Here is an 11,743-nt window from a genome sequence, read left to right as displayed (position 1 = left end):
TACCTAAAATTGCAACACCAAAGGGTGCAAGAGACACAGATACTGTGAATAAAGAAGTAGAATATTCAAGTATATGAGGAGGGCGTATCACAAATGGCCACAGAGAAATATATATATATCTATAATACTGTATCAAACAGATGGAAAGGATGTGAAACCGGTGGTGCGTACACAAATCTAGCCGCTTAACCAACTTTCTAATCAGACACAAGTCCATTGGGGTAGAAGTGCTTGCTTTCAACAGCTTTTTTACGTCACTTCCCCAAGCATGGTTCAAATGTTTTCAACTACTATTTTTAGTTATTAGTTAAATAATTTATTGGCTTTTCAGCTATACACTGACATAATTAACCAAGTCCAAAAAAATGTTAATAACTTAATTCAACTTTTGTTCTACTCATTTATACAAAATAACACTTTTTTTTTTTAATTAAACTTGAATTTCTCTATATGCCCTTCCTTCTGGTAAGCAGACTGTTAATTTAACCTGTAATAACTTACAATGGGCAACTTGTCTTTTGTTATTTCCCCATCTATCAACAGAACAGTGAAATGAGCAACTTGGGATATTAACAAGGCTCTTCAGAAAGAGGTGGATGGCCTTCAGGCACATGAAAGGTAAAAATGCATTTTATCATAGTACGGTACTCCATGCAAGACAGAGCAGAGCAACAATAATTGTCCAATGTAACATACTGCAGTTGTATACCCATATAAAGCCAGTGTCTTCCCGTTGTAAATGGAGATCAGGCCAATTTCTGCATCTATTTAATTATTTTTTTTCTGTTTTTTCAACTGTATGGTAACTACAAGTCTCGGGATGTGACTTAGTTTTAGACATGGTAAAGAATGAATGTAACACCTGCTCTGAGCCCATTCCTGCCAAGAGCTCATGCCTAAATATTATTACTTCATACAACGCAAAATGAGCAAATTCATAAGCCCTGCTTAGCGAGGGCTGCCGTGACATCTTCAGCAAGGGTAGCAAGCTGGGGCGATTCAAGCAGGTTGATGCTTCCAGAGGATGAGACGTTGCTGAGTCTGCGTGGTGAAGCCACGCTGGACCTGCCTGGTGACTGCGTGATGATCTCAGCCCCGTGATCGACACGGGCTTTAGCGTGCTCTCTGAAGTTTAGCTTCTGGCTGTCAATCTGCTCCAGGAAAGCAAAGAATTTAACACATTATATATTCACCAAATTATCTCGTTACAGATCATCATTTGGGTCTCTTTTTGCTTACTTTTAAGAACTCCTACAAGGATTGAAGCTTCTTCACCCCTTAGAATAATTGAAACTGAAGATTTTTTCACCTTGTTTAACATACATTGGCTTACTATGTCACATTCTCTTACTGTTTCTGTCTCTGATGGATGCCTTAATGGGCAGTACCATTGCTCTTAGCTGTATGAATTTAATGGACATTTTATAGGCATTGTGATTTGTTTCTGGAATCTGTTTTTTCAAATGTTTGTGGTGTGATCTTACTTTCAAGATGTCTTCCTCCTGTTTCACAAAGCAGTCCTGATCCTCTGGGATACCCATACTACAAAACTTACTAGACCATTATTATTCCTGTACAACAGTCCCAAACAAGGTTTATCTTTAAGGGGAAAGCCATTGTACACACTACAGGACATTTCACTTCAAGATTCACTCTCAGCTTAGATGTGGATGTGAGATTCATCATTCCAAATTCCAAAGGGAGCAAATGGCATATGAGTGTGCTCAAAGGAGAACAAGCAAATGTTTCCTACTCAATTCAGAGCCATCGCTGAATTCACAGCTCTAATAATTTCACTGGGCCGGGGGTGCAGTGGTAGTCTGTTCTCTGAAGGCTCTCCTCTTACCTTGACATTACCACCGCCAGGTACATGATGGGCATTTTCCAGTGAACCAACTTTAGCCTGAGCTTTTTCTTTGAAATCCAGTTTCACGCTCTCAATTTTCACACGCCCACCTCCTATACAGAAAAAGGAAATACAAATTAAGAGGCTGGAATGGCTCAGGAGAAAGTCTGATCTGATGCACACGGGTGCACTCGCGTTACTTCCCTTTTAGTCGAGATCTAATGGTTTTAGAGAAGCACAGAATACCACACTGCATGTTCAGTAAAAGATACATTCTTCAACACATGTTCAAACTGTAAGCATGTGCTGCAGCCCTACTGATTTTCACGGGATTTAGGCACATGCTTAGGTATTTTGCTGACTTCAGTGTGCATTTCAGTATCTTACCAAACTGACATTATGCCACAGCAGCATCCTTCTGCATTATTTTTTTATTGACCCTCTAAACTAGGTGGTCCCATACCTTTATGTGTTTATATATTTAGTTAAGTAGAGTTAAGAATATTTTTTTTATTACCAAAGTGTATTGACTTTCTCTTGGGCTATAAGAGAATGGTATCATCCATGATTTCTCCTTCACATAACAGGATTAGGTATTTGCTTTGTCCCACATCCCAGAAATTCCTACAATACCTGGCTTGTGGTGGATATTCTTGAGCGAGCCACACTTGGAAGTCACGTGACTCAAGTCGATCTTCTTGGTTACGATTTGTACCTGTCAAAAGCACACACGCACACAAATTACAGGAATGAAAAGAATAAAATAAATAAAAAGCCAAGCCCTGCAGAGGAAGAGTCCAAGCCTCTACAAACCACTGGAAAAGGAGAGATGGTTAGTAGAAAACAGACCATGCCACAAAGGAGGAAACACCTAGATTAATACAGTAAACTTCCTTCCCACCTAGGGAAATGACAGAGCTGGGTTAAGCTTTACTATTAGCAGAATGAAGATGAGGACAAAGCAGATCAGCTTGTGGGTTCTTTCTAAAATGTTTCTGAGCCTCCTCTCAGGGTGGATGCTCCAAAGCCCTGCATGCAGCAGGACCCACCCTATTTACTTCTGCTCTTGAATGTGCATCCTGGCAACTAGGAATATTTCGGTGACTGCTTTTTTTCTCTACCATCTGTTTCATGTTTTCCTGCATTTAAATATGGTATGCATTTCAGCTCAATCCACTATGGGGAGTCTGATGAATCTACAAATGTCACTCCTGCAGCTGTACCTGAGCTGGGTGGTGTTCAGCCAGCTGGCTCGGTGGTGCTCACCAGATAGCAGTGGCATCGCTCTGCTCAACTAGGCAGCAGCACGGGCACCCTCCCTCCTCCTGCCGCTCTGTGCCCTGCTACCGGCCGTGTTGCCATGACTGTGCTGATCCCAGCCCGGGAACAGCCACAGAGCAACACTCCCGCCTTGCTGCGCTCTCAACTAGCTCCCAGATGGGGCCCACAAGCGCAGTGACTGTGTTAGCAGGTCTTAAGAAGCTGCAGCCCCTCCAGGCCAGACAGGAGCTCCAGGATGGCTGCAATGCCACTGGGTTGCTCACATCACCAGCAAAGACTTAAGCCAGCATTGGTGACTGTACTGAATCTGTTTGGATCAGACATGCCCACACCATCAGCTCTTCCATCTGATCATTTCCATCAGAGGGGTCAGAGCCACCTTAAGCTATTCCAGCATGACTGCTAGAACTGATGGGTGTCTGGTCAAACCCTGAGCAACTTCAGTTTGTTACACTGGAATAATGCTGTGGCATTAGCATTAGCACTCAGCACCCTGGCTGATCACACCCCCTCTCTGAGCTTTCTTTGTCCTTATGTTTTATTTTTCTTCTTCTTTCTCTCGGGCTAGCTGAGGAAGGACTGATGCACTGGAAGATGCCCAACTGTGAGACTGGCGTCTCACTGTGACCTGGAGTCTCTTTCTGGAAATTACTTTCTTGGGCCACTCCCACCACAGGCATTGAACCATTTTGGCTCACGCTGGACTTGTACTGCCAGCTCCCTTGGGCGTTTAGAGATAACCTTTCTTATTTCCTTTTCCTGTCCAAGTTCTGGAAACGTGTTGTGCTCTGTGGAGAAAGATCAGAAGGCCACCGCTGCATACACAGGGCTCACACGACCACCAGACCAGACTCACATGTGAAACAGTAGCGAGAAGGAAAGTAGTGCTCAGAGGAAGGGAGACAGAGGGGTCTGTCTGTGCAAAGTGGGTCACCACAGTGGAGATGCCTGTTTACAGGGTGTCTGTACTACTTACATTTCCTCCCCCTGCAGAATGTTTGATGTTATCTCTGGAACCACACCGGGACTGAATATCGCTAAAATCGATCTTCTTGTTTAAAATCCTAACCTAAAAGGAATCGGAGGTAACTTACTATATACCATACACACACTCCACTGGGGTGCAGGACAAGGGAGCCAGGGTAATTTTTCCTCCTGCTGTGACTCCTCCTTCTGACACTTGTGTTGAAATGTGAGAAAGTAAACCATGCCAATCTCTATGCTTACTATTTTAACACAGCATATGGAAATGTACTATGCTGCTCTTTTTTCTACTTCACAAAGTGGTGGTGAAATACAAAGGGGAAAGTTTTTATACTGGGAGATATTGGAGGTGGCTTTTCCCTGAAAAGCTCAGAGAACTCCTTGCTTGCCTGGACTGGACATAGTCCTTGGACAGCCTGTCCTAGGTTCGAGTGATAGCCAGTGTTTCTGCTGAACTGGCCACAAGGAGAAGATGGAAACCCTCCTTCCCACAGCTCAGCACTCCGGCCTTTGATGCGGAAATCTCAGATCCAGCCAGCTCAGGCATGGGTTGAAATCCTGAGGTACTTTGCCCCTCCTTCTGCCATACAGCCGTAACAGCAGCTAGATTCATACAACAGACCTCAGAGTGTCCTGTGAAAGGGGACTGACAAAATTAATTAAACTGAAGTCAGAGCTCCCTACTGCTCTCTCTCTTTACTGTCATTTACTAAAGGGCAATGCAGAAAACAACAGCATCCGGAAACCTACAGCTGCAATCACTGCTTCTTGATTTCTGGTACTGGCCATAAAGTTGGTCACAACAACTTTCTGGTGCTAGCAGCACTGTGCTTCTCCCCTGTGCTCTTTGTTTCTGGCAGAACAAGTACCCAGCTTTCCTTTGATGGTGCCGGCCTCCCTTACAGATGCTAGGAGCCCACATTTTTACTGTGTTACCTTAGCCATAGATGCACTGCAGGCATATGACAGTGCCTGGAAGTGACCTCTGAGAAGGGAAGGTCAAGCTGTCCCGTGCTTGACCCCCATGTCAAAGCAGTTCCTCCACCTGGCAGAACTCATGTGCCACCAATGATGGGCCTCCCAGGGAATGATGTGCTGCTGGATGGCAGTTACCAGTAAGCAGGAACAACTGGGTGCAGGGCACACACCTGAGTGGCACCACTTCCAGACTTCTTTCTGAGCATGGGCAGGGGATTGGGCTCACTAGTGTTAGGCTTTTCAGGTGTGCGAGAAGGTGTTTCTGGGCAATGGTGCACCTGCCTTCTTTGCACCAGGAGCTTTTACTTACCCAAAGAGTCCCACCTGTGCAGCATATTCTTTCTCTGGGTTAAATACAAAGTCTTTATTCAAATGTTATGTTGGATTTTATATTTCTGTACGTTCTTAATATACAATATGAATTTACAGAAAGACACAGAATTTTGAGCATTATCTATTCATTTTGTTAAATGGCACTTGTCGAGCCTTCACTGACATATTACTTAGCACAGTCCTGTTGGCTGCTGTTGTAGGTAAACCTACAATGACTAACTGAAAGTGAGATAAGAGAGAAGGACAGATACATCGGGGTATCTTACTGCAGCTTCTTACCACCCCAGGAACACAAAACAGCTGCAAACCAGCTGAAGTCATCAGTGGGAGGAAGAAGAACCCTGTGCAGTTTCTGCCTCCTGGCTTCAGGTCCCCAAACTGCCCCAGGCTCCCTGATAAATCTGAGACAAATCACTCCCTCTGTGCCTTGCCTCCTCAAAACTAGCAAAAGACGATTTGCCCCTTTACAGGGATATCAGATTTTGCAGCTCTTGGCTCCTGCAGTGGGGATAATGTCACATTTTAGATAACAAGTCAAATCCTCTGGCACTGAGCACCTGAAGTGAAGTGCACTCTTGACTTAAGCCCAGTAAACTCCAAGAAGAAATTTTCAGAGGCCACACTTTGCAGCTAATGTGAAGAACTTCTTCACAGCAAGCTCTTTCATGGGTCCCCCTCATCACGTATAACGTAACCACTACATCAGTCAAACCATTAGGATGTTAAGTGTTCTCTCACTTTAATAGGTCAAGATCTGTGGTGACAGCACGCTCAGCAATAAAGGTGATGACAGCACCAGAAAACTCCACAACTGGTAGGTCACCTTCAGAAGGGCATCTTCAGTGGGCAAATTGACTTCTGTCTCTCTCCTATCTGCTTAATCTGTCCAAGTAAACCAATGTACACTGAAACATGAAAGCAAATGCCTTTGGAGTTTTATGCTTGTGCTTTCTCTCAATATACTATTTGTTTAAAAATGTAACCCAGTGCTATACAAGACAGGTGTCACATCAGTTACAGAAACACACGTCAGATATGCAGTCAGATCTGGCTCCCGGAGAGCTTCAGGCCAGACGAAACTGGGCAAAACAGAAAGCCTTCCTCGCACTTTCTGAGCACATCTCTCAGCAAGGGATCAGCAGCACCTCTTAGCAATGGCCACAGGGATGCATTTGCTCTGAAAATGCTGGCTTAGGGGTCATGACAAGACCTCAGCGCTGTGGACTGGGGGCCTGTAGCTTAAAAATGGAGACAAAGCAAGGTGATAAGTTGAGAGGGTGCCTTTGATCAAGTGCCTAAAGGTTGATTTGCATGCAGAAGTCTGACAGTTCATGAGTCTTATGGCCCATGGACCTGGCTAGCAGATACATAAAGGACCAATCATCTCAATTATTCTTTCTGTCTCACTGGATGAAATGTGCCCCTGTGTAGAGGGGCCAGCAGGAGACCTATGTATCATTTATGTCCTATGCTGAGGGCTGAAGTGGGCTGAGTGATGTGGATGTGTTCTGTTGGTCATCTGACACAGGGAGGAACTGCACTTGATCCAGGTTTTTCCTGATGATCTGTTTCTGCCTTTCCTGGAATATATCCTGCACTTATTTAAATCATGACTGCCCACCATATAACTAGGTGTTTCACAAACTAATGGAGCCTTGTTTCCTATAGATTAAAGCTTTAACCTGCTTAATCCCTCCATCCTCTATTCTTCAGCAAGTCCTATCCCCTCTTGCCAGCAAGATCTCCCAAGCTTTCTCCCAGGTCTGCTAGATGGGGCAAATAGAAGCCAATGCACAACTGGCCAGCTGTTTCTTGTCTCTGATTGTGGAGAAGGGGCTGAGTTATCGCTGCCTTTCCCCCAATGACAGTGTTTTGCTGAGTCTCTGTTTTGTATCCAGTCAACAACTATCACCCAGCTTGGAGGGACCACCTGCGTTTCTAACCACTGCTCGCTTCCCAGCCCTGGCTGAAATGGGCCAACAACTTACAAATGAGTTGAGGAAGGCTGAGACTGCCAGCCAGACAGCATGACTGCACAAGCTTTGTTTCCTTTGAGAAATTAGACTGTAAACATCAGAGGGAGAGTACCAGAGAGGGACAGGAACTATTTAGGCTAAAGAGAAACTTTGGCTTGCAAACAAAGAATGTAAACTGACTGTGAATTATTTGAAGCTGGAATCTAGAGGGAAATTTGTAACTATCAGAGCAGGGAGGCTATGGAACTGCCTCCCAAGGGAACAGAGCTACAACAAGAAAATGGTAAACTTTTATGATGGCACTTGATGAAAGGAATTAGATGATGCAGCTGCCTGTGATAGAGACAGCATGAACACCATGACTCACCAGGAAGGTCTCTGTGTTCCTCAATGCATATATACATCTTGTGTGGGGGTGGAGGTGTGGTAGGGATGTACTCTACATATATGCACTTCAGTTGTGCTGCACATTAAATGAAAGATCAAGCCTGCTCATGCTCTCAATTCAGGAAAGGGAACATTTTAGTCTGTGGCAGAAACAGGACTGCTTTCTAGTCACACTCATGAAACATCCCAACAAGATAATTCGTGACAGGCTCCCTCACAACCCTTGTGCTGACCTGCCAGTCTGAAATGTGTACATTCTCTTCTGATGGGATGCTGGTTTGCCCAGGTATGCTGGACAGGGCCTGGAAGTTAGTACTTTGATGAGGACCAAGCTGAGGTTCCTCAGCATTTGTCATATCCACGTGAAGTTAAACCACAGTGGAAAAATTAAGCCTTACAGACAATGCTGGGTTTATTCCAGAAAACTACATTGCCCAAGGGAAAAAATGGCTTCTGTCTGAATCCCTGGAAGTCTCAAAGACCTTACCCCACTCTGTCCTCTGATGACTCTTCAGCATTAGTCCAGAAGTGAAGTTCAGGGCAGACTGTGTGCCAGCGTATACATGGTACAGCCTCACTGACTCACACTACTTCCAGGTGGTCCCCAGCAGGAATCAGACACTGTGCTCCAATACCTTCTGTGCTGTTTGAATGCTGTCTGTCAAACCATCAAGAGATGCAGGGCATTTATGGGTAGCCTGCTAGGAAACCAAGTGTTGAAGCTATTTTTCTCAGAGTTCATTTAGATGAGGCATACATTGATCTGCACTCAGTGGGGTAAACTCTAACTCCCTTCCTACATATAGTGGCCCTACTGGCAATCCAAACACGAAGGGGCTGCGGTCAGAGGGCAACATCTACACTAGATCAGAGGGGATGTTTTGGGTTACACTGGCTAACAGGAGGAGACGTGACAGGCTAGCAATACCTGTGAATCTCCCAGTTAGATATATGCCTCCCTATGGTGGTTCACAGAAAGTGAATGTGGATTTCAAAGTCTTGATGTACAACAGTCGCCACTCCAGGGACCTGGAGCAGACTCTCCTCTGTCAGTACTGCACCACTGTGTTCAAGATGAGCAAAAATATGTAGAAACACTGAGTGGAAGGCAAAGAAATGCAAGAGAGAATTTAGTTCGGTTGTGCCTCACTGCTAAAGACAACATCAATGATTGAAAAGTGCTTACAAAAGAGAAAGAATTATTTTCCATTGCTGCCCAGAACCATTCAGTTCAACTGCTTTTCACAACAAGAGGGAAAGCCCCTAACTTATCAGCATCTCGGCAGAGAATCCATAAACAGCTTCCCTCCTGTGGCTTACTACCCTGGTACACACCAAAACAAAGATACTCAAAGAACAAAAATTGCGATGCTGATAAAATTACAGGCTCTGCATATATTTTCCAAGAAGCTGATGATTTATGTTCTCCCTGCTTTGCAATTACGGCCTCTGAGAAGCTCTACCACAAACACTGTGCCTAGCTTGGCTCCACTTGCCACTTAAACATGCTGTGGGGCTGTGATATTGGGAAAAGCTCCCAGACTCCTAACAACTTATCAAAGAAGGCAGGTTCTTTGTACTTACCACAGCATCACAGTGATTTGACACAGTTACATCCCAGGAACTAGACATTATTTCAGTGTTTGGTCTCCTGGTTAACATGGGGATTGAGTGAGACAAGAATTGGTCTTGCATAGGAAGCAAGGTTAAGGTTAAAACCTGATTAGAATCAAGAGGCAGTTCTAAGTGCTTCCAAATCTATATGCTGCCAAGGACAGATGATACTACAGTTTTCATGCTCCTGGCAGAGGCTACAGGTAGAGGGAAGGGAGGGGAAAGTGTACTTATTTGGCCTAGCAAAGCCCTTGAAGAGAAAGACTGTGCCTCAGACTTCCCACATCTACGAACAGAGCTTGTGATCATGTTCAGCCTTTGCACTCCTGAAATTAGTGGATACACACACTTGTGAAGCTGCCAGCCTACAAGCTAGAGAGGTTCAAAATAAAAGGCTGCGCTGGATGTAGCATAGGCAAAATAATGTACCATCCTCATCTTGCTCTTAGCAAAGGGTGAACAAGATAAGTTCATTTCTGACTTTTAAAAAGGTACTGAGAGGCAGACACTGAGCACGTAATATTTCAGCCTGAACAGTTAAACTGTGAAACAATTACAAACAACTGAAAATAGGTACTTTCAATGGGAAGTATCAGTAAAATAGAAGAGATGTCTTGCAATCAGCCATGTCTTTAATACTTGCATAGGACAACAATGGCTGATTTACAAGCTTCTTTCTACCTATTTGCAAATCACTGTATTCATCTAATTAATAAGGTGACCACACTGAACTAGGCATGTCCCTATCAATAAAGGGAGAAAGGCCTACAGAGAAACACTGAGAGGTTTTGCGTAATTGTGCTGGGAAATACAAAGCAAAATTACCACTTCCATGCCAAAGAGTTTACAGTAAAGAGACAACAGCTGAATTAACAGACAGCTCAAGGAAGTGCAAGATCCATGTCAGATGAACTGTAACACGTGTTCTGTAATCATACTCCCCACTAAATCTGGGGAGCTGACCAAAAGAATAGGGAAAGAAATTGAAGGAGATTCACTCACACGAAATAAAAAAGATCCTAGGAGCTCAATTAATTCAGCTACAACACAGGATCCTTGTTTTAGTACTCCCTTATACAAAAAAACAACGAAACAGATTTTGCTAAACTACAGAGTTTGATACTTAAATTTTAGAGGCAGTCCCTACTCATGGAAAGAGTACCAAAAGCTTCAAGTATCAAGTGTTGAGCATCAAGTATCACAGTTTTCAAATCAGTTTCCTTATCTTTAGGAAGGGATGAGTTTTGAGTCACTATGCCTGGATTTTCCTTACTCCAGCATAATGGAGAAAATTAGGTTTTTCAGTCCAAGTTAAAAAAAAAATCTTGTGTTTATCTCTTCACGCAAGCTAGCTTTCCCAAAGCTCAGCAGGTATGTCCCTTAGCATCTCTTTTTTATTGTTCAAATCCAAATTTCCAAGATAAAAACTAAAGTTTTTATCCTTTCCTACGCTTTTCCATCTAACAAAATGAACTCTTTTTCTCACCTTTCCGTGCAAGACAGAACACTATTATATGACTAAACTGGTCCAGATTACGTATTGCCAGCTCTGGTCCAGATTACGTATTGCCTGAACATTCTTCCCGAAAGAACACCTTTCCCCATTTTATTGCCAAAATCTAGACTAGTTAGAGCTCAGCTGAAAATGCCTTCTCTGCTGATCTTGCTGCTGGGATGACTCAGATTTTTACAGGAATTCTCAGGTTTTTACAGGAATTTATGTCCTGGTAATTTCAATCTACTCTAGAAAAAAAATATAGCTTCTCCCCTTGCTATGAACAAGAGAGCAAGAACGTAAGATACATCATGGATGGGATTTGTCTCCTCTAACATTAGCCAGCTAAGAGTTGGAACTGGTTGCTTAAGCTGCCACTGTAGTCGGTGGAAAGATACTGAATCCTCCAGAAAGTGATACCTTCAACTCTAGCTAGACAGATCGAACACACTGCATCTGCCTTGCAGAAATCAGTACACTACTGCTAACTGCCTTCAAAAGAGGGAAGAAGCATTGACTTATGGCTACTGTAGTCGGTGGAAGTTTTGTAACTGGCTAGAGCCCCATCAGACAGCTTATGACCCTCCTGATTGTGGTTCACAGTTTGTCCTCAATGAGCATGATGCATATTTTACAGATGGTTGAGGCACAGCAGTGATGTTACTCTGCCCCAACCACATAGAAAGCGAATGTCAGGTCTGGATAGAAAGTCCCAACTCCCTGCTTATTTCTACCAACCTAACACCCTTCCTTAAAGAAACTTTCTGAAACTTGCTAGAGCCTGACAACGATTGCTTCATTTTTCTAAAATATGAGTCAGGAAGAAAGTTCTTGCTTTTTATCCAGAAT

General features: G+C 43.7%; 1 protein-coding gene across 1 annotated transcript in view; it reads right to left on the bottom strand.

Moving 5' to 3' along the window:
- Window positions 1-935: 935 nt before the first annotated feature.
- The window catches only part of MAP2 (microtubule associated protein 2), a 135,216-nt gene continuing 124,408 nt past the window's right edge, over window positions 936-11,743 (bottom strand). The window contains exons 13-15 of the mRNA XM_059820584.1: window positions 2,480-2,561; window positions 1,847-1,959; window positions 936-1,151 (exon numbers count right to left, since the gene is read on the bottom strand). Coding sequence (XP_059676567.1) covers window positions 936-1,151; window positions 1,847-1,959; window positions 2,480-2,561 — 411 coding nt within the window. The remainder of the gene's footprint in view (window positions 1,152-1,846; window positions 1,960-2,479; window positions 2,562-11,743) is intronic.

Source organism: Gavia stellata, chromosome 8 (genome assembly GCF_030936135.1).
Source record: "Gavia stellata isolate bGavSte3 chromosome 8, bGavSte3.hap2, whole genome shotgun sequence".
NCBI lineage: Eukaryota > Metazoa > Chordata > Aves > Gaviiformes > Gaviidae > Gavia > Gavia stellata.
Note: the sequence above shows the minus strand (reverse complement) of the source record. Positions and strands in the feature narration are given on the sequence as shown.